The 26,669-nt window shown below is 41.9% G+C and overlaps 2 protein-coding genes across 2 annotated transcripts in view; both read left to right on the top strand.

Moving 5' to 3' along the window:
• Nucleotides 1-1,017: 1,017 nt before the first annotated feature.
• Nucleotides 1,018-15,285, top strand: LOC134340512 (2',3'-cyclic-nucleotide 3'-phosphodiesterase-like). The gene is made up of 5 exons (XM_063037825.1): nucleotides 1,018-1,133; nucleotides 7,769-8,036; nucleotides 11,197-11,839; nucleotides 12,422-12,555; nucleotides 15,070-15,285. Exons 1-5 carry the CDS (start codon nucleotides 1,018-1,020, stop codon nucleotides 15,283-15,285), a joined length of 1,377 nt encoding a protein of 458 aa, XP_062893895.1.
• A 3,058-nt stretch (nucleotides 15,286-18,343) lies between these two features.
• psmd3 (proteasome 26S subunit, non-ATPase 3) overlaps nucleotides 18,344-26,669 on the top strand; it is a 36,225-nt gene continuing 27,899 nt past the window's right edge. Inside the window, exon 1 of the mRNA XM_063036908.1 lies at nucleotides 18,344-18,933. Coding sequence (XP_062892978.1) covers nucleotides 18,756-18,933 — 178 coding nt within the window. The 5' untranslated portion in view covers nucleotides 18,344-18,755. The remainder of the gene's footprint in view (nucleotides 18,934-26,669) is intronic.

Raw genomic sequence — 26,669 nt, forward strand, 5'->3', positions numbered from 1 at the left:
ATACATTATACTGGCACAAAGATTTTGTGCTTTATTATGAATAAAGTTGATTGTTTAAATGAATAAAAATATTTAATTACCTCCCCCAAATAACATTATCCTGTCTTTGACGATTACAAAATTGATTACCTTGTCCTACAAAACTGGCTAAATGTGATAAAACCTAATGATAAAATCATAATCTTGTTAGTATTCTACCATTTCTAAATCTAATACAGCACAACATTTCATCTAGCTTCTTTCAAATAGGTTAAGAGTTAACATTATATTAGGCAAAAAGTTAACATATTAGGCAACAGCAAAGCCAATCAAAAAGATGCATTTGAATGAATTGTAAGAGACAAGGGCTTGACACCGTGAACAACAGCAGGTTTTATAAGTACGTGATAACATGACATGATAGAGAATATGCTGGCTTAAATTGCAGACTTTACAATATAAAAGTGATGTTAATAGCTAGCCATGTAATCCTAAACTCCTCTATTATGGTGGCTTGGCTAATATATCGATCTCTGAGTCAGCAAGTTATTGGTAAAGTTTTCAGGTCAAGGATCAAAGCAAGTTTTTCAGTGCAATACTGAAGCATTATGATGTTACGAGAGATGTTATTAAAGGATTATTATGCTATAAGAGGTACGAATAAACTGATCCCCATTCACTTACTGTGAAAGTAGTGTTTGACTGGAAGTATTCAAGATTCAAAATTGTTTAATGTCATTTTCAGTACACAAGTGTAAAGCAGAACAAAATAATTGTTCTGAATCTGATGCAGCACAAAAAAACAAAGATAAAATAATAATAATAAAAATCACAAATACATAAAATGTCTTGTATACATAGACAATATGTCCATAAAGTGATGCTAGGCACATGAATGTCTGTACAAAAGGTGACTGATAGGAAATGATAAAGTAGTGGTGGTTGGCAGTGTAGTGGAGTGGGTTAGTGGGTGGAGGTGTTGATCAGCCTTACTACTTGGGGAAGCTAACTGTTTCTGAGTCTGGTGTTCTGGCGCGGATGCTACGCTTTCAGGAATCTCTTAAAGCCACAAATGAACAGGACACCCTGCTGCTGAGGTTGGGAGAAGGAGAAAGAGGAAAGTCTGAAGGATCAGCTGTGGCAGAGGTTTTTGGGTAAGAGAGACCAAGCACTTGGAAGAAGAAGCTGGATTTGAAGCTAGCCATGGATTATGCAGCTCAGGACCAGAGCAGGCACAGATATGGCTGTGAGTGCCAAGGTTCCCATAGGACCAATTGGAATACAATGACATGGTGATTAACCTACTGGATAGTAAGCTAGTTAGTGTCTAACCAGGTGCACTTTTTAATGTGTGGGTGAATATCCTGTAGTTTAACTTGTAGTGAAGGAGTCCAAAACACCTGGATTGCGTTGATAAGAGCAGATCAGACCTGGTCTGGCTTATAGTACAAACAATGTCAGATTCCCAGCAAAGTATTTGATTCTTAACTGCCCTATGAAGTAATCCAGAAAGCTGATCAGTTGAAATAAATGGTATGGCTTGAATATTTTTTAGTTTTAACTGATAATAGGAAACAAAATGCTCTCAAAAACCAGGTTAGATTTTTTTATAGTGGTAAACAAACCTATTTGATTCATAAGCAAAATGAACAAATTTGACGATATGTATTTTGTGTTTTGTCTCATTAAGCAGTCTCTAGTAATTTTGGTTGGCAGGGACACCCAACTGAAAAGGATAACCATCCTGTTTAAGTTGAATAATTTAGAATAATATTATCAGAGACATTGGTATTGTACATGTGAACAATAGAGCTCAGAGTCTTTAGTTTAAGGAAGCACTGTAAACACCTCCCCTGTCAGCATATGTATCATCAGTAATTCCTGTTTCAAAAGCGGAAATGTCACTAATCTTGGTAACAACACCGACATCACTGTATTACCAAGTTTGCTGGTTTACATAACACATTAAAAAAAAAGTGATGAACCCTAAACAGTTTCTGCTCATCAACAATTTAATTCTCTTAAAGACACCTAACATAGTCAAGCCATGGACTACTGTGCATAACCTCTCGAACTCAGAGATAGTTTATTGTCAATTTCAGGCTTGGTTTAGAAGAATGCAACATTATTTTTTACAATGATTCTACATTTATAACAGTGATTCTTATCTTTTACTGTATTTGGGATACTATATATGATGTGTTACAGTAATAGATGATATTTTACAGTAAAGAAATTTTCCTTACTAATTATATCCATAATGCCTCTTATAGGAAACCATATACTTTACTAATAACCTTCATAGCGTCAACTGCTCTTTTTTACATGGTCTGGTTTACATACAAGGCGTTGTATGAAATAATCCAGCATGCCATTTCAAGAATGGGAATAAAGAACGTTTGGGCTTGAATTTTTCAGTCAGTTTTAACCATTAATAATGGGAAAAATGTTCTCAAAGACCTGGTTGGAATTTTTTAAATAGCAATGAGCTATGTTTATAATATTTGGAATCAGAGTCATAAAAAGATACAGTGTGAAAACAGGCCCTTCAGCTCACCAAGACCATGTTGGCCATCAAGACTTCATATTTTATACTAATCCTACCCTAATCCATTTTAGTTTCCCATATTTACCATAAACTACCCTGACCTCACAGATTCACCTACTAACAGTAGCCAATTAACCTATCTGTGTGCATGTCTTTGGCATGCAGCATGAAACCAGAGCATTCAGAGGAAACTCATGTGGTTTACAGGGAGAATGTGCAAACTCTGCACAGCACCAGAGGTCAGGATTGAATCTGGGTCACTGGAACAGTTAGGCAGCTGCTCTACGAGCTACTCCACTGTGCTGTAATGTTAACGATACCTTAATCAACTGACCTTCAAATTGCATTGTTCAGTTTGTAGATGTATAGTAGAATAGCCAATAATGAAATAAAATACCCAGCATGTCAAGTAGTATCCATGGAGGGAGAAACAGATAATGTTTCAGGTTGATAAACTTTCATCAGAACAAGGATAAGATAGAGAGCAGGCACTTTCTAAAATGCAGAAAAAGGAGAGGAGTGGAGGGAAGAAAAGGGAATATCTGCATTGGCGTGGAGCCCATGAGAGATTGAATCAGAATCAGGTTTAATATCCCTGGCATATGCCATGAAATTTGTTAACTTAGTGACAGCAGTACAATGCAATACGTGATAAATATAGGAAAAATAAATCAATTACAGCAAGTATATATGTATATTAAATAGTTAAATTAAAAATAGTTGTGCAAAAACAAATTATAAATAGTGAGGTAGTGTTCATGGGTTCAATGTCCATTTAGGAATCGGATGGCAGAGGGGAAGAAGCTGTTCCTGAATCGCTGAGTGCGTGCCTTCAGGCTTCTGTATCTCCTTCCTGATGGTAACAGTGAGAAGAGGGCATCTCCTGGGTGGTGGGGGTCCTTAATAATGGACGCTGCCTTTCTGAGACCCTGTTCCTTGAAGATGTCTTGTTTACCATGGTGGCTAGTGCCCCTGATGGCGCTGACTAATTTCAATCCATGTGCAGCAGCACCACCCCCACCCCTGTCCCCCATACCAGCCAGTGATGCAATCAATCAAAATGCTCTCTGCAGTACATCTGCAGATATTTTTGAGTGTTTTAGTTGACAAAACAAATCTCCTCAAACTCCAAATGAAATATAGCCACTATCATGCCTTCTTTATAGCTGCATCGATATGTTGGGACCAAGTTAAACCCTCAGAGATCTTGACATCCAGGAACTTGAAAATGCTCACTTTCTCCACTCCTGATCGCTCTGTGAGAATTGGTTCATGATCCCTCGTCTTGCCCTTTCTGGTCCATAACTGGTTCTTTGGTTTTACTGATGTTGAATGCCAGGTTGTTGCTGTGACACCACTCCACTAGTTGGCATATCTCACTCCTGTACGCCCTCTCATCACCACTTGAGATTCTACCAACAATGATTGTATCATCAGCAAATTTATAGATGGTATTTGAGCTATGCCTAGCCACACAGTCATGGGTATATAGAGAGTAGAGCAGTGGGCTAAGCACCCCTGAGGTGCGCCAGTGTTGATCGTCAATGAGAAGGAGATGTTATCACCAATCCGCACAGATTATGGTCTTCAGGATAGGAAGCCGAGGATCCAATTGCAGATGGAGGTACAGAGGCCCAGGTTCTGCAACTTCTCAATCGTGATTGTGGGAATGATGGTATTAAATGCTGAGCTATAGTCGAGGAACAGCATCCTGACATAGGTGTTTGTGTTGTCCAGATGGTCTAAAGCCATGTGAAGAGCCATTGAGATTGCATCTGCTGTTGACCTATTGTGGTGATAGGCAAATTGCAGTGGGTCCAGGTCCTTGCTGAGACAGGAGTTCAGTCTAGTCATAACCAACCTCTCAAAGCATTTCATCACTGTCGATGTGAGTGCTACCAGACAATAGTCATTAAGGCAGCCCACATTATTCTTATTAGGCACTGGTATAATTGTTGCCTTTTTTGAAGCAAGTGGGAACTTCGCCCACTTGGAATAGCTGTCACATGTACATCATGCAGCACCTGTTTATACATTGATGGTCTTGCACAAATGTTGATAATATTGAGTCGAATGATCGTAGAATAGTACAAACCCTTTAAACTACTTCAAGGCCAGTCTAACCCTTCCCTCCTACACAGTCCTCCATTTTTCTTTCATCTGTGTGCCTATCTAAGAGTCTCTTAAACATCCCTAGTCTATCTGCCTCTACCGCCACTCCCGGCAGCATGTTCCACACACGCACCTCTGTTTTTTAAAAAAACAAGCAACCTCTGGTATTCCCCCCCCCCGCCATACTTCCCTCTAATCATCAATATGACCTCTTGTATTAACCATTTCTGCCCTGGGAAAAAGGCACTGGCTGTCCACTCTCTGCCTCTTATCATCTTATACACCTCTATCAAGTCACCTTTTGCTTCAAAATAGAAAAACCCTAGATGATACCATTTATTTGAGTGTCTGAATCAAGAGATTTTTTTCAGTCAGAGGACGCTATAATGGTAAATTAGGTGGTGGTGGGTTTGTGTTTTTTGATGGATTTGGTAAGAAGACGGAGGAGCCACCTTCTTGGATAGTCAGATAAGGCCTGTATTTAATGTCTCGTGACATAAACACAGTCAATAGATGAAATGCTGCAGTAGTCCTGGGAGGGGCACCCAATTTTGTTCACACCGTAGGGCAGTGATACTGAGCAAACTAGGTGTGGGCCACATCTGTGATGTGGCAAAGATGTGCTCTAGAAATAGCCACACCTCAGAGTAGCTACAGCACTGACATCTGTGTTTGCCCCCTAAAAAACACAATCAGGAAACATCCTATCAGCAAGGCATTTGATAAGGTACCCCATGCAAGGCTTATTGAGAAAGTAAGGAGGCATGGGATCCAAGGGGACATTGCTTTGTGGATTCAGAACTGGCTTGCCCACAGAAGGCAAAGAGTGGTTGTGGACAGGTCATATTCTGCATGGAGGTCGGTGACCAGTGGTGTGCCTCAGGGATCTGTTCTGGGACCCTTTACTCTTTGTGATTTTTATAAATGACCTGGATGAAGAAGTGGAAGGATGGGTTAGTAAGTTTGCTGATGACACAAAGGTTGGAGGTGTTGTAGATAGTGTGGAGGGCTGTCAGAGGTTACAGCAGGACATTGATAGGATGCAAAACTGGGCCAAGAAGTGGCAGAGGGAGTTCAACCCAGATAGCTGTGAGGTGGTCCAATTTGATAGGTCAGATATGATGGCAGAATATAGTATTAATGGTAAGAATCTTGGCAGTGTGGAGGATCAGAGGGATCTTGGGGTCCGAGTCCAAAGGACGCTCAAAGTAGCTGCACAGGTTGACTCTGTGATAAAGAACACATACGGTGTATTGGCCCTCATCAATCGTGGAATTGAATTTAGGAGCCGAAAGGTAATGTTGCAGCTATATAGGACCCTGGTCAGACCCTACTTGGAGTACTGTGCTCAGTTCTAGTTGCCTCACTACAGGAAGGATGTGGAAACCATAGAAAGGGTGCAGAGGAGATTTACAAGGATGTTGCCTGGATTGGGGGGCATGTGTTATGAAGACAGGTTGAGTGAACTCAGCCTTTTCTCCTTGGAGCGACAGAGGGTGGGAGGTGACCTGATGGAGGTATTTAAGATGATGAGAGGCATTGATCGTGTGGATAGTCAGAGGCTTTTTCCCAGGGCTGAAATGGCTGCCACAAGAGGGCACAGGTTTAAGGTGCTGGGGAGTAGGTACAGAGGAGATGTCAGGGGTAAGTTTTTACACATAGAGAGTGGTGAGTGCGTGGAATGGGCTGCCGGCAACGGTGGTGGAGGCGGATACGATAGGATCTTTTAAGAGACTTTTGGATAGGTGCATGGAGCTTAGAAAAATAGAGGGCTATGGGTAAGCCTAGTAATTTCTAAGGTAGGGACATGTTCAGCACAACTTTGTGGGCCTAAGGGCCTGTATTGTGCTGTAGGTTTTCTATGTTTCTAATAGTGTCCTCTGGTCACTAGTTAAGTGATTAAAAATGTCCTCAACACCTACAGTCAAGCAATTAATCACCTCCCTCATGTAAGAAGCAAAAGGCTTGATGGAATTCTTTCCACTGTCCTTGATGGGTTCAGCCTCAATAATGCTGAAGCTCAACACCAAGGCTTGGTAGTGTAACACCATTACAGTGCTAGTGACTTGGGTTCAATTTCCACTGCTCTCTGTAAGGAATTTGTACATTCTCTACATTACATAGAAACATAGAAAATAGGTGCAGGAGTAGGCCATTCGGCCCTTCGAGCCTGCACCGCCATTTATTATGATCATAGCTGATCATCCAACTCAGAACCCCGCCCCAGCCTTCCCCTGACCCCCGTAGCCACAAGGGCCATATCTAACTCCCTCTTAAATATAGCCAATGAACTGGCCTCAACAGTTTCCTGTGGCAGAGAATTCCACAGATTCACCACTCTCTGTGTGAAGAAGTTTTTCCTAATCTCGGTCCTAAAAGGCTTCCCCTCTATCCTCAAACTGTGGCCCCTTGTTCTGGACTTCCCCAACATCGGGAACAATCTTCCTGCATCTAGCCTGTCCAATCCCTTTAGGATTTTATACGTTTCAATCAGATCCCCCCTCAATCTTCTAAATTCCAACGAGTACAAGCCCAGTTCATCCAGTCTTTCTTCATATGAAAGTCCATGTGGGTCTCCTCTGGTTTCTCAGATTTCCCACATTCCAAAGACGTATGGGTTAGGGTCGTAAGCTGTGCGCATACTACTTTGGCGCCGGACACATGGCGACACTTGCGGCTGCCACCAACACATCCTTGAACTCTATTGGTCAGTGATGCAAATGACATATTTCACTACAAGTGTTGATATACAGGTGACAAATAAAGCTACTATTTAATCTTCATCATCCAGGGCAAGGCAACCTGTTAGCTCGTGATGGGCCAAACTAATCTTCTGCATGTTGTATTTTTTTTTAAAAAGCAAGTCATTGAGATAGCACCTTGCACGTTCCTTTCAGGACATCAGTGGGTGTCCTGCACTTAGAAATATAGTCACTTGTCATTTAAGACTCCCTGAAGTAAATGTGATCCAAAGATGTCAGTTACAGTAGTATATCAGGAAAGAAAAGTTTCAATTAATGAAGGTGGAGGTCATGATAAGTAACCATATGTGTACCTTTTTTAGGTTGTTGAACGATCCCTTTCAAAATCCTTTGTCCTGAAGGTTTCAGCATTGTTTGTCACACCCAGAACAGCGGGAGCCCGTGTTTTGATGGACGAGCACCAGAAGCAGCTCTGGCCTGAAGAAGAAGAGCACGAAGGTGCAGGTAGTTGTGGAGATGAGAAGGCACTGCCACGTGGCAGCAGATCCCACATCACATTGGCATGTGCTCCTGGAGTGCAGGCTGTTCAGACCGGAATCGATCTGCTCAGTATCTTGAAGATCGAGGAAGAAAAACCCAACCCTGAATTTCACATCACGTTGGAAGAAGGTCAACTTTTGGGCTTAGGTCAAGGGGTGTGGATCGTCAACCTGCCCAAACCAATTGAAGTTAACACCATTTTCTCTGGGTTTTATGCAAAAAAGGAATCCACCAATGAATGAAAGAATGTTTTAAAAACAAATTCCTCGTGTTGACAATTTTTACTTAGTTATGAGGCACAAAACTTTCAAATAGTTAAAATCTGTGGTACATTTGATGTAATCTCTTCCAAACACAGTATGGGGAATCTTGTTTTAAACTGTTGGGCTAGACTTTTCTATTTTCGTCTAAAATTGTTCTGTAATTGCAATATTCTGGTAAGCCATTTGCTTTGCTTTAAGTGTAACCATATGCTTAGGGTATAATTTCACTACCAAGCCAAATCAGCTACCCTGCCAGATCAGATCCATTGGTGATTTAACCAAGGCAAGGTTACCTTATGGCAAGGCTGCATTTAACTGTTCTGTTGTGGCCTGTTCAAGTTTAGATGACAGTGTAGAGGGAATTAGAATTTGTTTGTTGTGTAGTGACATAATTTGGGGAAGAATACTGCACAAAACAAAACAATCAGACATAAATCCATGGTAGTGTGAAAGGTAGTCTGCTGTATTCTGTTGCTGAGGTAGGGTTAGGATACTGTAGGTTGGTTCAAGAACTTGGTGGTTGTAAGAAAGTAGCTGTTCCTCAACCTGCTAGATGTGGGACTTCAGGCTTTGTAGCTCCTGCCTGATGGTAGCAGTGAGAAGAATGCATGACCTGGATGGTGGGGATCCTTTGCTCCAAAGAGAACAACTCCAGTATCTCCAGACCAAATCCTTCATCAATTCTTCCTTCCTGCATTGTAATCAATGTGGTGACCAAAATTGGATGTAATACCAGTAATGGCCTTGCCTTGCTGTCACACAGATTCAACGCAACTCCCCTGCTTCTTCACCTATGCCTCATTTTATCAGAATTAGGTTTAATATCACCAGCGTATGCTGTGAAATTTGTTGTCTTTGCGGTAGCAGCACAATGCAATACATATTAGGAAAAACTGTGAATTACAATAAATATATATATTAAATAGTTAAGTAGTACAAAAATAAAAATTAGTGAGGTAGTGTCCATTCAGAAATTGGATGGCAGGGGGGAAGAAGGTGTTTCTGAATTTTTGAGTATGTGGCTTCTGGCTTCTGTACTTCCTTCCTGATGGTAACAGTGAGAAAAAGGCATGACCTCGGTGATGGGGATCCTTAATGATCGATGCCACCTTTTTGAAGCATCGCTCCTTGAAGATGTCCTGGATACTGTGGAGGCTAGTGCCCATGACTGAGCTGACTAATTTTACAACTTCCTGTAGCTTCTTTCGGTCCTGTGCAGTCATCCCCCTCTTCCCCACTCCTCTCCCTCATACTAGATGGTGATACAGCTAGTTAGAATACTCTCCAGAGTACATCTGTAGAAATTTGTGAGTGCATTTGGTGACAAAACAAATCTCCTCAAGCTCCTAATGAAATATAGCCGCTATCATACCTTCTTTGTAGCTGCTTCGATATGTTCGGCCCAGGTTAGATCCTCAGAGATCTTGACATCTAGGAACTTGAAACTGCTCACTCTTTCTGCTTCTGATCCCTCTATGAAGATTGGTGTGTGATCCCTCATCTTATCTTTTCTCAAGTCCACAATCAGTTCTTTGGTCTTACTGATGTTGAGTGCAAGGTTGTTGTTGCCTAGCCACACAGTCATGGCTGTAGAGAGAGAGCAGAGCAGTGGGCTAAACACAGATCCTTGAGGTGCAGCAATGTTGATTGTTAGCGAGGTGGAGATGTTATTTCCAATCTGCACAGATTGTAGTCTCCTGGTGAGGAAGTCAAGGATCCAGTTGCATATGGAGGTACAGAGGCCCAGGTTATGAACTTCAGTGCCTTCTAAGCTCAACTAATCATTCTCCCAATGTATCCTTCTGACTTCAAATGTTTGCACAGAATTGGGAATAGCCTTCCTCCCTGAGTAGCATAGCCGACCATATGTTTACCATCTGCAAGATGCTCTGCTTCAGAAATGTGAGTTGCTCTTGAAATTCATAAAAACATAAGACCACAAGATATAGGGGCAGAATTAGGCCATTTGGCCCATCAAGTCTGCTCTGCCATTTTATCATGGCTGATCCATTTCCCTCTCAGCCCCAATCTCCTGCCTTCTCCCCATAACCCTTCATGCCCTGACTAATCAAGAATTTATCAACCTCTGCCTTAAACATACCCAATGACTAGGCCTCCACAGTCAACTCAACATGCAAATTAACCTTTAGAGAATCCTGCAAGAGGACTCCCAAGTCCCTTTGCACCTCAGATTTGTGAATTTTCTCTCCATGTAGAAAATAGTCCACACCTTTATATCTTCGACCAAGTGCATGACCATACACTTCCTGACACTACCGACACCTGCCGCTTCTTTGCCCATTCTCCTAATCTAAGTCCTTCTGTAGCCTCTCTGCTTCCTCAAGACTACCTGCCCCTCTACCTATCTTCATATTGCCCACAAGCCTGGCCACAAAGCTATCAATTTTGTCATCCAAATCATTAACATATAACATAAAAAGTGGTCTCAACGCAGGCCCCTGTGGAACCCCACTGGAACACCACTGGTCACTGGCAGCCAAGCAGAAAAGGCTCACTTTATTCCCACTTTGCCAGTCAGCCACTGCTTCATCCATACTAGAATCTTTCCTGTAATACCATGGGCTTGTAGCTTGTTAAAGAGCCTCATGTGTGGCACCTTGTCAAAGGCCTTCTGAAAATACAAGTATACAACATCAACCAGTTCTCCTTTGTCTATCCTGCTTGTTATGTTTTCAAAGAATTCCAAATTCAGGTTCAGATTTATTTGTCACATGTACTTCGAAATACAGTGAAATGTGTCATTTGCGCTAACAATACACCCTAAGGATGTGCTGGGGGCAGTCTACAAATATCGCCACACATTCTCGCGCCAATATAGCATGCCTGCAATGCTCAACAAAACTACACAAGCAACAATAATAATAATAACAACAAAACAACAGCAAACAAACCCCTTTCCCACCCGCACACACACACAGAAGGCGTCCAATTCCAGGACAGGCCACCTCTGGGCCTCCAGTCCTTGGCATATAAAGGAGAGTTTGAACTTGGCATTCCCACTTTTTCTCACTTGTTTCCATTTCTTTTTTAGATCAGAAGCTTATTCAGAATGGGCGGAAAAACATCCAAGACTAAGCCTGTGCCATACACCAGTTTCCCTTTCCTTGATGACAGCGATACCATAGAAGCAATCAAAGCAGTTCACTCCCTCTTCATTCTGCGTGGCCTTCCAGGCAGCGGGAAGTCTACCATTGCCAAAAAAATCACAGAAAAATATTCGGGGATCTCTGCTGTCGCTTCTGCTGATGACTTCGAGCTCATTCCCCAGGTGGATGAATCTGAGGCAGACCGTAGTAGGTACGACAGGTTGGACCAGAAAATCCATCAGTGGTTTGAAGAAGATAAGAAGGTCCTTGTGGTTGATGACACCCATCATGATTTGAAACGCCTGGACTATCTCTTTGATCTTGCCAGAGACAAGGACTACATTGTCTTCATTGTTAACTGTAGAATGGAGGAGAGCAACAACTTCCAGCTTCTGGTCAAAAACAGCCACTGGAAATTCTCTGTGGAGATGATGGAACAGCTGGAGCCAATTTTGAAGAAGAACATAATCCCATACTACTTTGGTTGGTTCTTGGTGAAAGAGGATGGGGAGAAGATGCGCAGAATTGCAATGCAATTCCTGGATCAGCTCAGCAAAAATGAGACATTTCTGAAAGAGTTTGTAAAATGTATATAGTTTTTTTTGTTATTGAATATTTTTTTGGTGTTGGGATGGGCTGGACCTTTGTCTCACAGGCACAGTCCTGGCTGATTTAATTCCACTGAAAGTTTTTTGCAGTGCCTGAAGCACTGCTTTATATATTGTAATCCAGTGACCAGCCTCTTCCTGAAGGCTGAGGCAGGGTTACGAGGTCAGAGCAGCTGTCCAGAGTGTCTCCATCCTCTGTTGGCAAGCTGTAGAGACATCACAACACTGCCTATTGCAGTCCTCAACCAACCTACTGAACACAAACAGCAGGGAAAGTCAATGCTAGCTTGATAAGAATGGATTGGAGTGGATGAGCCTTTAAATGCATATGCGATAAATAAACGATAAAATTTGAGATATCTGCAGCTGTGAGATGGCCTTTCAGCTCATTACATCAATGCCAGCCAATCACCAAAAATAAAAATAAAGCAAAAAAGCCCAGGTAGATTGAACTAGGCAGAAAAACAGGTTGGCAAGGACTTGATGGGACGAAGGGTGTGCTTCTGTGCTGTAGTGCTCTATGACTCTTGGCTGTGCATTAAATGTATTTTGTTTACTGCAGATGTGGAATGGGACTCCAGCAAGGATTTCAACCTGCAGGAGTATTTCCAGAAGACCCCCAGGATGTTGCATTGTACCACAAAGTTCTGCAACTATGGAAAGGTTCCAAATTGTGAATCTTATGCTGAGGCCAAGGTTAGTAACTGGCTCTTCAATTGCAACTTATTGTTAGAATACAAATTGACTAGAAGTTCAAGCTCATTGCCATGAGTGAACGTACCCAGGGTATAATGCCATAAAAATTAGCCTTTTGCAGCAGCAGCACAGTGCGTTACAAATATAAATCATACAAATTTAAATTAACAAATTATATGTAGCTTACACAACACAGTAAACAAAAACAACAATAACATTCAAACAAGTTGGGGAAAATATAGTCTGAGGTTTTTTCACGTCAGCTCAAGAATCTGATGGCACTGGGGAGAAAACTGGGGCTTCAGGCTCTTGTACTTCCTGCCTGATGGCAACAATGAGGAGGTGACATGGCCTGATTTGGTGGGGCTCCTTAATGATTGCTGTTGCCTTCCTGATACATTGCCTCTTGTCGACGACCTCAATGGTGGGGAGAGCGGTACTCATGAAAGAATTGGCAGAACCTACCACGCTGTAGTCTATTGTGTTCCTGTGCATTGGAGTTTCCATACCAGGCCTCAATGCAACCGGTCAGAACTGTATGTATGTACAATTTGTCAGTCATCGATAGCAGACCAAACTTCCCTAACCTTCTAACAAAGCAGAGACACTGGTGAGGTTCTCCCTGGTAGGTTCCAGTACAAGCTGCGCTAAGAATCCATCTCGGAGGCACGCCACAAACTCCCTTATCCGGATTATTTCAGAAGGTTATCCTTCCAGCTCCAGAGTGTTTATTCTGCATGCTAAGGTTCTATTTCTCAGGGAGAGTGGGGTGGTGGGGGTGGGGGTGGAGAGAGAGAGAATTAATCTAAATCTGTAGGATTACTTTTGTAGGGCTTTGAAGGAGGTGCAAAGTGAATCAGAATCAGGTTTATTATCACCGGCATGTGACGTGAAATTTGTTAACTTAGCAGCAGTTCAATGCAATACATAATATAGCAGAGAAAAAAATAAACAAGTAAATCAATTACAGTATACGTATATTGAATAGTTTTTAAAGTGCAAGAACAGAAATACTGAATATTAAAAAAAAGTGAGGTAGTGTCCAAGGGTTCAATGCCCATTTAGGAACCGGATGGCAGAGGGAAGAAGCTATTCCTGAATCACTGAGTGTGTGCCTTCAGGCTTCTGTACCTCCTTCCTGATGGTAACAGTGACAAAAGGGTATGCCCTGGGTGCTGGAGGTCCTTAATAATGGACACTGCCTTTCTGAGACACCACTCCCTGAAGATGTCCTGGGTAATTAGTAGGCTAGAACCCAAAATGGAGCTGACTAGATTTATAACCCTCTGCAGCTTCTTTCGGTCCTGTGCAGTAGCCCCTCCATACCAGTCAGTGATGCAGCCTGTCAGAACGCTCTCCACAGTACAACTATAGAAGTTTTTGAGTGTATTTGTTGACATACCAAATCACTTCAAACTCCTAATAAAGTATAGCCGCTGTCTTGCCTTCTTTATAACTACATCAATATGTTGGGCAACATACATCAAAGTTGCTGGTGAACGCAGCAGGCCAGGCAGCATCTATAGGAAGAGGCGCAGTCGACGTTTCAGGCCGAGACCCTTCGTCAGGACTAACTTCCTGACGAAGGGTCTCGGCCTGAAACGTCGACTGCGCCTCTTCCTGTAGATGCTGCCTGGCCTGCTGCGTTCACCAGCAACTTTGATGTATGTTGCTTGAATTTCCAGCATCTGCAGAATTCCTGTTGTTTGCATCAATATGTTGGGACCAGGTTAGATTCTCAGAAATCTTGACACCCAGGAACTTGAAACTGCTCACTCTCTCCACTTCTGATCCCTCTATGAGGATTGGTATGTGTTCCTTCGTCTTACCCTTCCTGAAGTCCACAGTCAGCTCTTTCATCTTACTGACATTGAGTGTCAGGTTGTTACTGTGGCACCACTCCACTAGCTGGCATATCTCACTCCTGTACGCCCTCTCCTCACCATCTGAGATTCTACCAACAATGGTTGTATCATCAGCAAATTTATAGATGGTATTTGAGCTATGCCTGGCCACACAGTCATGGGTATAGAGAGTGTAGAGCAGTGGGCTAAGCACACACCCCTGAGGTGCGCCAGTGTTGATTGTCAGCGAGGTGGAGATGTTATTTCCAATACGCACAGATTGTGGTCTTCCGGTTAGAAAGTTGAGGATCCAGTTGCAGATGGAGGTACAGAGGCCCAGGTTCTGTAGTTTGTTGATCAGGACTGTGGGAATGATGGTGTTAAATGTTGAACTATAGTCAATAAACAGCATCCTGACATAGGTAATAGTATTGTCCAGGTGATTTAAGGCCACATGAAGAGCCATTGAGATTGCGTTTGCCTTAGACCTATGTGGCGATAGGCAAATTGCAGTGGGTCCAGGTCCTTGCTGAGGCAAAATTTGATTCTAGCCATGACCAACCTCTCAAAGCATTTCATCACTGTCGATGTGAGTGCTACCGGGTGATAGTCATTAAGGCAGCTCGCATTATTATTCTTAGGCATTGGTATAATTGTTGCCTTTTTGAAGCAAGTGGAAACTTCCAGACGTAGCAGTGGGAGATTTCAGAACCTTACCAGGTACTTCATCGGGAATGACGCAAATGATGTGGTGGGTGGAGAAGGCGTGCAAAGTTTAGCCAAATTGTCTGGAGGAGGTGTAAATAGAAGGAGAAGAATCTGTATGGAGGAGAAAGTTGTTAAAAATACTGCATCTATGAGGTACAGAACATTGTTGGGAATCTGAAATAATGCTGGAAATACTCAGGCAGGTCTGCATCTGCAGAGAAAGACTGAATTATTGTAATGCTAGCTGACTTTACATTAAAACTGACCATTTTTAACACAAACTGGAAAGGTTAGTTATCTAAGATTGTTGAATATAATGTGAGTCCTCGAGAGAGGTGAAAGTAAACCACCGCAGGACAGTACAGAGTTATGGTAAACAAGTGATCAAAAATGTGCCTTTATCACACGTGGTTGACTTACTTCTTTGCTCTGTTTTTGACGTTTGTGGGCTAATACAGTAATTAGTGAAGTGTTTCAGAAAATACAGAACAATGACAACTATGATGGGGAAAAACATCAACAGCTGTTAGAACATTTAATGCATAAGAATTATCTTAATATGTTAGTTATTGCAGAAATTTAAAGTCTTTACATCTAATAATGAGGCCGCCTACAGAGAAGTCATCACCCTGATACAGTGGTGTCAAGAAAACAGCCTCTCCCTTAATGTCACAAAAACAAAGGAGCTGATTGTAGACTACAGGAGGATTGGAGACAGGCTAGCCCCTATTGACACCAATAGATCTGGGGTTGAGAGGATGAACAGCTTTAAATTCCTCGGCATAAACATCACTGAGGACCTCATACGGTCTCTACATGCCGGCTGTGTGGTGGAAAAGGCACAGCAGTGCCTCTTTCACCTCAGACGATTGAAGAAGTTTGGTTTGGGTCCCCAAATCCTAAGAACTTCCTACAGGATCACAATTGAGAGCATCCTGACTGGCTGCATCACTGCCTGGTATGGGAACTGTAGATGTGAACTTCCCACTATTCAGGACATTTACAAAGACAGGTGTGTAAGAAAGACCCGAAGGATCATTGGGGACCCGAGTCACCCCAACCACAAACTGTTCCAGCTGCTACCATCTGGGAAATGGTACCAGAGCATAAAAGCCAGGACCAACAGGCTCCGGGACAGCTTCTTCCACCAGGCCATCAGACTGATTAATTCATGCTGATGTGAGTGTATTTCTATGTTACATTGACTATCCTGTTGTACATAATATTTATTATAAATTACTATAATTGCACATTGCACATTTGAACGGAGACGTAAAGATTTTTACTCATGCATATGAAGGATGGAAGTAATAAATTCAATTCAATCTGAAGTATCTAAGCATTGAAACTACCATATTTTAATAACAAAATTAAAACAAACAGTAAGAAAGAATTAGTATCAAGTGGATAAGCAGCACTCGTTTCCCAGGGCAGCCATAGCCATAACAAGAATATGATATTTTCAGGTAAGTGGAGTAAGGTTTAGGAGAGAGGTAGTCTTTTTAAAACATGGAGATTGGTAGGTGCCTGGATACCACTGCTGGGGGTAGTGGTAGATACAACAGGGACGTTTAAGGGTCTCTTAGATAGGAACATGGATGTAAATGTCCTGATAAAGTGTCTCGTTCTGAAACGTCAACAGTTTACTCATTTCCACATAGCTGCTGCCTGGCCTGCTGAGTTCCTCAAGCATTTTGCGTGTGTTACTTGGATTTCCAGCATCTTTATATTTTCTCTTGTAGGGTTTTTGGGTTGTGTAGGAGGGAAGGGTTAGAGTGATAGCTCATACTGTGCTGTACTCCGTTCTTATTAAATCAGACATCCCACCCTGCAAAAACTCATTTCAGGGAGATAGCACCACCATTTCATGGAGGTAGCAACTCCCCCCCCCCCCCCCAGTCGACCTCCAAGGGCGCATGTATACTGGACATTTGATTATGAAAGAACACAACAATTTATTTGACACATATTGAAACTATTTATACACACACACACATATATATATATTCCTTGTTGAGTATTTTGTTGGCAATCTCAATGCTAATGCAAATAGCTTTTATATTTCTTTCGCAAACTTTCCTTGTACTGTTATGTGGCTCTGCTGAAAAGAACTGTGAAATACTTGAGCAGCCTTCCGAGATTAGCCTCCCTAATATGTCGTGGTCCCTAAAAGAAATAAAAGCATGAGGTGTACCCTTATTATATTGTCTTATGTAATACTTTGTTTAGTGATTTGTCTAATTTGTAAACCAATCTGTAACCTGTAAACTGCGTATATGCAGAAAATGTAACATTAAAATACAGTATGTACTTATATATTATCATGGAGTCGTTTCTTAATTCTATTACAACTTCAAGCAAGTCTACAGGGAGTTTGGCCTCATCACGTAGGACATCAATAGAGTAGCTCCTTAGCAGCTAACCAGCTCGTTTAAATAACACACATCAAAGTTGCTGGTGAACACAGCAGGCCAAGCAGCATCTATAGGAAGAGGCGCAGTCGACGTTTCAGGCCGAGACCCTTCGTCAGGACTAACTGAAGGAAGAGTGAGTAAGGGATTTCCTCCAGCTTCCTCCAGCTTTCAAATCCCTTACTCACTCTTCCTTCAGTTAGTCCTGACGAAGGGTCTCGGCCTGAAACGTCGACTGTACCTCTTCCTAGAGATGCTGCTTGGCCTGCTGCGTTCACCAGCAACTTTGATGTGTGTTGCTTGAATTTCCAGCATCTGCAGAATTCCTGTTGTTTTCGTTTAAATAACGTTAGCTATGCCGTAATGGCACCTGTTAAACTCACTTTAACATGTCTTTTACAGTCATTTAACCCACCATGGGCAATAGAAAAGTCACTGTTGCAAACAGTGCAGCGAGCAACACTGTCATTATTTTGACCCCTATTAGGCAGGGGTACACTTTAGTGTAGTCTGGGGTGAAATGTGTTTGATATATTTTTTTTAAACGCTCTGCCATGGCGGTGCAGGACACGAAACTGAACTGATGGAGAGACAGGGGTCGACTGTAAAGCCCGCCCACAGAGAAAACTGATAGGTCTACTTAGCACAAAGAGAAACCAATCAGGATGCTCACTCTCGCTCTCGATCTCGATCTCGCGAGAACGGCTCTCCCTCTCAAAAAAATCAATTTCCGGGATATTGCATATAATTTCCGGGCGTCAGGGAGTTGCTATTAATATGCCGGAGGCTCCCGGAAGTTCCGGGAGAGGTTGGATGTCTGCTATTATCATTGAGATATGTCATGATGTGGTTTTGTGACAGCAGCGCAAGTCGTAAAAAATTACTGCTACAAAATAGTGGTAAAGAGGAATAATGAGTTAATGTTGATGGGCAGTTTGAAGTCAGGAATGTTGTAAAAAGCTATTTTTCATCGCATTTCTATCCTATACCTATAACAATGATCTTGAAACGCTCTTTACTCCTTGCAACACAAATATGAATTATATCAGCTCTGCTGATCGGGACGCCTGCGCTGAACGAGGCGCCGATTGATAGTGGCTGGTGGTTTTCCCGGCGTGCAGTGCGTTGCGTTGCGGCGTGGCCTCTCCCCGGTTTGTGCTCAGTCATCGTACCCGTGTGAAAGCAGCTCAGAGCTTGGTGCAGACTCCACCGTCCCTCCCTCCCCCCCCCCCACAGTATGAAAGACACCACGGGAAAGCACAAACCCAAGGAGCCCACCTCCGAGAAGGTGAAGGCCGCTGGCGGCCTCCCGGCCCTCGATGTGGAGATGAAGGACGTGTCCGCCGAGCCTGATGGCGAGCCGGCCGACAGCGGCGAGAGAAGCCAGAAGGAGCTGGATCTACTCACATTGGAGGGTAAAATCCGGCTCTAGTGACGGACTATCCAGTGCTGGGAGCCGGGGCCATTGAAATACCCGGAACAGGGCGTTTGGTGAAAGGGATAGATCTAGTGAGTGAGAGGGAGGGGGTCAGGTCACTTAGTGACTGGGATCATTTTGATAAGCAGGCGGAGTAGGTCACTTAAAGAGACTTAGCATTATTATCCAACACAAGTCTGAATTATTTCTACTCTGAAGTAACAAAGTAGATAGGTATATGGAGGAATTTAAGGTGGGGGGGTTATATGGGAGGCAGGGTTTGAGGGTCGGCACAACATTGTGGGCCGAAGGGCCTGTACTGTGTTGTACTGTTTTATGTTCTAAATCTTTCGTCATTGGGTGGCTGGGAGCAGTATTCTACGTGGACAATCACTTTGGGGAATGAAACAGGATATTTACAGAGAGGAGAGTATTTAGTGAAAGGAATATAAAGTTATTTTCAAATGTCTGAATTGCATCTGCACTAAAGTGTCATAGTTCCAATCACTGGGCAATAAAGTTGCCTGTACTGGAATAAATAAGGTTTACTCGTCACTGCGCTGATCTGAGGCTGTGGCCTGCAACTAATGGGCTCCCAGACCGGCTGCAGTGGTGACCGGCTTAATGGCTGTGAACTTACTTTCATAATCTTTAGTTCTGAATATTAATTGCCTTTTTATTGCTTGCACAGTTTTTTTTGCATATAGGGTGTTTGGTCTTTTTTTCATGGGTTCTATTTGCTTTCATTTTTTGTGGCTACCTATAAAGAGGCGAATCTCAAATTTGTATATAATATACATTGATAATAAATATAGTTTGAACTTTAAACTTCAATTTGGGTAGAGGCATAACAGGTTCCATTAGCTGAAACAGTGACAGACTGCCCAGTGTTGGCTTTGTTGCAAAGTTTACAGACCATACAAAGATTGGTGGAAGGGCAGGTAGTTTTGAGGAATTGGAGAGACCACAGAAGGACTTAGACAGATTAGGAGAATGAGCAAAGAAGCGACAGGTGGAATACAGTGTCAGGAAGTGTATGGTCATGCGCTTTGGTAGAAGAAATGAGAGGGTTGACTATTTTCTAAATGGAGAGAAAAATATATTAAATAAAAATAGGTGGAAAGGGACCTTGGGAGTCATTGTGCAGGATTCCCAAAAGGTTAATTTGCAGGTAGAGTCTGTGGTGAGGAAGGCAAATGCATTGTTAGCATTCATTTCAAGAGGAGTAGAATATAAAAGCAAGGATGTAATGTCGAGACTTTATAAAGCACTGGTGAGGCCTCACTTGGAGTATTGTGAGCAGTTTTGGGCCCCTTATGGAAAGAATGTGCTGAAACTGGAGAGGGTTCAAAGGAAGTTTGCGAAAATGGTTCCAGGATTGAATGGCTTGTCATCATATGAAGAGATGGCTCTGGGCCTGTACTCACTAGATCTCAAAGGAATGAGGGGTAACCTCATTAGAACCTATCGAATGGTGAAAGGCCTTGATAGAGTGGATGTGAAGAGGATGTTTCTCATAGTAGGAGAGTCAAGGACTGGGTTTGGGGGGGTGGGGGGAGGAGTGATAGGCAGGTGAGAAGAGGTAAGAGGCCAGAGTAGAGAATAGATGAAGAGGGGAGGGGATTTTTTTTTAAACCAGAAGGAGAAATCGCTGTTCATGCCATCAGGTTGGAGGCTACCCAGGCGGAATATAAGGTGTTACTTTGTTGTAATGGGAAATCAAAATGAAAATATTGGGCCACTGGGAAGTTCCGCTTTTGCCGAAGCAGTCCCCCAAAAAGTATGTATCTGTACTAAGATAACAAATCACCTGTCTTTAGGTGTGGGTCATTGGACATGGACTGACCACCACGTTTAAAACTCGGAGAAGGAAGGAATAAGTGTTTTAAATCTTATACCTCTTTTAAATACACCTGAGTAAAATAGGGGTTGAGGGTGAAACATTGGATGGAGTGATCACCCTGGTGGCTACGACATTGCAATCAGTGAGGGATACGAGTCGAGTTTTACAAAATATAATCTATTGTGAGTGTGTTAGTGGAATAAAAAAAACAGTGAAAGTGGGCTGGAGATTCTAGAGTAAAACATTGTACTTGTTTAAAATATTTTCCCTATGTAATTATTGCAGATAATAAAACTGCCAGTAAATGTGGTTAGGAGCAGACAACTCTGACCTCTAATCACCTGGTTTTCTGACAAATTTGAGGCAATTGAGAAAACAGATAATCCAAAGCACTTGGGTATATATGCACTAGTATGTGAAGCAGAGTGATTCCAGTGACAGGCAGGACGACTGTGTAAGAAAAAATAAGGTCAACAAAATTCGTATGGACTAGAGCTTAGGAAAGTGCAAGGTGATCCAATTCAACCTTGTAAAATAATATCATTGCACCATCTGGACATTTCCCCTGACTGCTGTGTCTAGAACAAGTGGCCGTGCTCTCAGATTTCAAGTTTATTGAGCTTTTTTGGGGAGGATGAAGAGACCTTTCCTTGCACAGAGGGGAATGAACCTGAGGAATTCACTAATACAGGGCTGGTGAGACCAAGTTGCTAAAAAAATATATATACACACACACACACACACACACATATAATGTATATATGTGAAAGAGGTGGGTAAAGTTCAAGATGAAAAAGGCATTTAGATGGATTGGGAAAGGATGGTACTGAAATAGATGATCAGCCAGGACTATATTGAATGGTGGAGTAAACTCAAAGGGTCAAGTGAACTACCCAACTGCATGGGTTTTCTATGGAACAAAATGTCCAGTAATTGTGCTAAAGAATAGGGCATGCAGTAATGTAAGCCACACCGTGCTCTACAATGTCATTGTTTATGCACTGGTGTAATAACATATTCTGTAAATGGAGTAGAAAAAGAAAGCTGCATGAACTAAACTCCCAGTGCAACAAAAACCCAGTCAGATAAAGTAAAACAACCCACATGTACAGCAGAAACAGGGCTAATTCACTCTACCTGCCACAGAGAAATAGACCCATCATAATCTATCCATGAAATTAGGATCAGTGATAGAAAGCTGAATGAACTGATTACCTAAACTATTACTACTTGAAAGGAAGTGACTTATACTTACTTTATACTTTATTGTTGCCAAACAATTGATACTCGAACGTACAATCATCACAGCAATATTTGATTCTGCACTTCGTGCTCCCTGGAGCACAAATCAATAGTAAACATTAAAAATTTAAATTATAAATCATAAATAGAAAAGGGAAAGTAAGGTAGTGCAAAAAAAAACGAGAGGCAGGTCTGGATATTTGGAGGATACAGCCCAGATCCGGGTCAGGATCCATTCAGCAGTCTTATCACAGTTGGAAAGAAGCTGTTCCCAAATCTGGCCGTATGAGTCTTCAAGCTCCTGAGCCTTCTCCCAGAGAGAAGAGGGACGGAAGGTGTGTTGGCTGGGTGGGTCATGTCCTTGAGTGTCCTGGCAGCACTGCTCCGACAGTGTGCGGTGTAAAGTGAGTCCACGGATGGAAGATTGGTTTGTGTGATGTGCTGTACCGTGTTCACGATCTTCTGCAGCTTCTTTTGGTCTTGGACAGGACAACTTCCATACCAGGTTGTGATGCACCCTAGAAGAATGCTTTCTACGGTGCATCTATAAAAATTAGTGAGGGTTTTAGGGGACAGGCCAAATTTCTTTAGTTTTCTCAGGAAGTAAAGGCGCTGGTGGGCCTTCTTGGCAGTGAACTCTGCTTGGTTGGATCAAGTCAGGTCATTTGTGATATTGACCCCGAGGAACTTAAAGCTTTTGACCTGTTCCACTTGCGCACCACTGATGTAAATTGGGTCATGCGGTCCGCTACTCCTTCTGAAGTCAACAACCAATTCCTTCGTCTTGCTGACGTTGAGGGATAGGTTATTGTCTTCGCACCATGTCACCTGAGTTAAACAGTGGGACTATGGGCAGAAGTCTGTATTTCTAATATTACATCAGTTGTGAAATGAACTACACACATAAATGGGTTTAAAGATGTCTGGATGAACTTGATTGTGTTGAAAGAATATAGTAATGTCATGAGGATTGAAAGATGATATCAACTGATCTGATGAGTTATACCAAGTATATAATCAAACAAATCATTTCATTTAAATTGTTAGTTCAGTTCCTCCCTTGTCCTTAAAACATTTTTACTTACACTGGAATAGAAATTTTTATGGTATATCTTACACACTAGTTGTTCCAGTTATTTTAACATCAAATATCAAAATAGCACCATCTAATATCAGTAATGTGTGATTGTTATACAATTACTGCAGGTAGTAAATTGCTTAATGACTTAAAGCAATATGTTATGTAATAAAGTTTAACACCACAGAACTGGCTCTGAAAACTTAAAAAAAAAATGAAGGTAGGTCTTTTTTGTCGATGACATCAGCATTCAGTGGGCCGGCAGTTTATTAACAATGAGCTTTTGACTTCCATTCTTTCTTTTCAAATCTTTTTATTGTTATACAGAAAAAATAACACGAGTACATTGAAGTAACAACACTTAAAATGTCTCAAAAAAGACATCTTAAAGATTGAAAAAAAAATTCTGTGAATTCATAGAATTAACAGAATTCCATTCTGTGTTTATTACAATTTTTGACAGTGTTGTAACTTGAAACACTAATGTAAGTATGTTAAAGCTCGAAAAATGTTTCAAAAAGGTTGTGATATGTTATTTAGAAAATTTATGGATTATGTTCATTAACACAATTACAGGATATTTCACAATTATATTGTCATAGATGTCAAAATTATTTGAGCATAATTTCAAAATTATATTAACATTATATAAAAGAAAATTCCAGCTGCGTAGCAACAAAGTCCTTGTGCGCCAGAGCATTTCAGTTACTGTGTGGCTATGCACCTGCGCAGCTTAGCTAGAACAATGTTTTTAAGCTCTATCAGATCTCTCATCGGCCTCCACCACGCCACAGTAAGCAACCCAAGTTTGTTCAACCTCTTGTTCTAACACATGCCCTCTAATCCAGGCAGCATCCTGGTAAACCTCTTCTGCACCCTCCAAAGCCTCAACATCCTTCCCATAATGGGGCAGCCAGAACTATATGCAAGTTAGTGCTGTCTGGGCATCATTGTGACCCATGGTGCTGTCTGTGTGAAGCTTGCATGTCTTCCCTATGACTGTAGGTTTTCCCAGTCCTTCCCACATCCCAATGGTGTGCTGGTTTTATTAACTGGCTACTGTAAATTGTCACTATTAGATGTAGGTGGTATTGGGGAAGAGTTGATAATTAAAGTGAGAGAAATGGGTTACAGGAGATAAGTGGAAAATGGGACTGCTCTCAGAGCCAGCATAAACTGAATAGCCTCTTTTTTTAATTATAGAGGAAACGATGATAAATATGGTGAGATGCAAGGCCAGAATATGGAAAGAAAAATGTTGGAAATTTAAAACGTATAAATTACTCTAGATTTAAGAATCAAGTTTAATATTACTGGCATACATTGTGAAATTTGTTGTCTTGCAGCAGTACATTGCAATACATAATAAAAAGCCAACAAGAAGAAATATATTTATTTAATTAAACGAGTCAGGCAGAAAGAGCAAAATAAGAAAAAAATAATGCAGTGTTCATGGGTCCATTCAGAAATCTGATGGCAGAGGGGAAAAAGCTCTTCCTAAAATGCAGAGTGTGTGTCTTCAGGCTCCTGTACCTCCTCCCTGATGGTAGCAATGAGAAGAAGGCATGTCCTGAGTGATGGGGATCCCAAATGATGGATACAGTCTTTTTTTCGGCATTGCCTTTTGAAGATGTCCTCAATGCAGGGGAGGCTAGTGTCTGTGATGGAGCTGGCCAAGCTTTCAACTTTCTGCAGCATTTTCTGAGCATGTGCATTGCCCTCCACTCCCCATACAGACAGTGATGCAGCCACTTGGAATGCTCTCCACTGTACATCTGAGAGAGAGAGAGAGAACAATGCTAATTTCTAAAAGAAATTTGCCGCAGATGTTTTACTTGTAGTGGTTTATTATCAACGTTAATTGAATTGCAGTCACCATTGATTACTGATGTTAGATGTTGTTTTGGTATTTGATGTTGAAATTTCAGAAACTTAACTGTGCAAATATAATGTGAAAATGTTCTACTCCAATGTAAATGTTTTAAGGACAAAGGAGGAACTGATCTCAACAAGAAAGAACAAACTTGCTTTCTTATAGAATCTTTCATGACTAAAGCACTTCAGAGATGGAATATGGTCAATATTGTAATGAGATAAAGCATCACGCTTGGTTAAAAGTGAACATGTGCGTACAGCCATGTTGCTCCCAGGTAAATTTTTATTTTTATTGACTTAAGAGAATATTTGCATCCATTTGAGAGTAATCTTGGTTTATACTTTTTCACCAGAAAAGTACCAAACTAAAATATTTTTAATGGGTGCTACCATTTGGTATTGTGCCTTAATTCCCCCCAGTGTGGTTGATATCACACAGAGTGACCTGCCATTTTAACTAAATCCTCAGAATAAATTCCAGCTGTGATATTACTGCAGCATGTTGCTGTTTTTGAATGCAATTATGTTAAATAGAAATTATTTTATTCAAAATTTCTTTTCAGAAAATTTGGCCATGACTGTGTAATGCTTTAGGGGCATGTTCGTTCTGAAGCTTCAGCATTTAAAGTCAGCTTGTATTCTAAGTTTAGGATCAGTGTGATTGCCCACCTTTTCTCAATACCATCCATTTTTTTGATGGCAGTGAGGATGAATGTTTAAAAAAAAACAAAGTTTCCTTGCACTTAGTAGATAACTGATTTTTCTTTTGGCTTTTAATTTAAATATTGATATTGACACAAGAAAATGGTGACATTTTTGTACGGTGAGTGACTCTGGAAAGGGCACTACTACTACTACGGCGACTCAGGCCTAGGGGGCCGGCGTCGGGCATGATGATGGACTATCCGCCTCTCCCTCTCCCTCATCAGTGTGTTCAGTTCATCTACATAGCCGTGCCACTTCTAGGAGCGTGTTGACCATAGTCTTGGGAGGGTGCCCGGGTTCATAGAAACATAGAAAATAGGTGCAGGAGTAGGCCATTCGGCCCTTTGAGCCTGCACCGCCATTTATTATGATCATGGCTGATCATCCAACTCTGAACCCCGCCCCAGCCTTCCCTCCATACCCCCTGATCCCCATAGCCACAAGGGCCATATCTAACTCCCTCTTAATTATAGCCAATGAACAGGCCTCAACTGTTTCCTGTGGCAGAGAATTCCACAGATTCACCACTCTCTGTGTGAAGAAGTTTTTCCTAATCTCGGTCCTAAAAGGATCCTCAAACTGTGACCCCTCATTCTGGACTTCCCCAACATCGAGAACAATCTTCCTGCATCTAGCCTGTCCAATCCCTTTAGGATTTTATACGTTTCAATCAGATCCCCCCTCAATCTTCTAAATTCCAACGAGTACAAGCCCAGTTCATCCAGTCTTTCTTCATATGAAAGTCCTGCCATCCCAGGAATCAATCTGGTGAACCTTCTTTGTACTCCCTCTATGGCAAGGATGTCTTTCCTCAGATTAGGGGACCAAAACTGCACACAATACTCCAGGTGTGGTCTCACCAAGGCCTTGTACAATTGCAGTAGTACCTCCCTGCTCCTGTTCTCGAATCCTCTCGCTATAAATGCCAGCATACCATTCGCCTTTTTCACCGCCTGCTCTACCTGCATGCCCACTTTCAATGACTGGTGTA

Source organism: Mobula hypostoma, chromosome X1, assembly GCF_963921235.1.
Source record: "Mobula hypostoma chromosome X1, sMobHyp1.1, whole genome shotgun sequence".
Lineage (NCBI taxonomy): Eukaryota > Metazoa > Chordata > Chondrichthyes > Myliobatiformes > Myliobatidae > Mobula > Mobula hypostoma.

Excerpts from the sequence above, each read along its gene's own strand:
- LOC134340512 (XM_063037825.1), top strand. The coding sequence starts at position 1,018 with ATGCTACGCTTTCAGGAATCTCTTAAAGCCACAAATGAACAGGACACC. Across the intron at positions 1,134-7,768 it reads GCTGTGGCAGAGGTTTTTGG|AACAGCGGGAGCCCGTGTTT; the intron begins GTAAGAGAGACC and ends TGTCACACCCAG. Across the intron at positions 11,840-12,421 it reads TCTGAAAGAGTTTGTAAAAT|ATGTGGAATGGGACTCCAGC; the intron begins GTATATAGTTTT and ends TGTTTACTGCAG.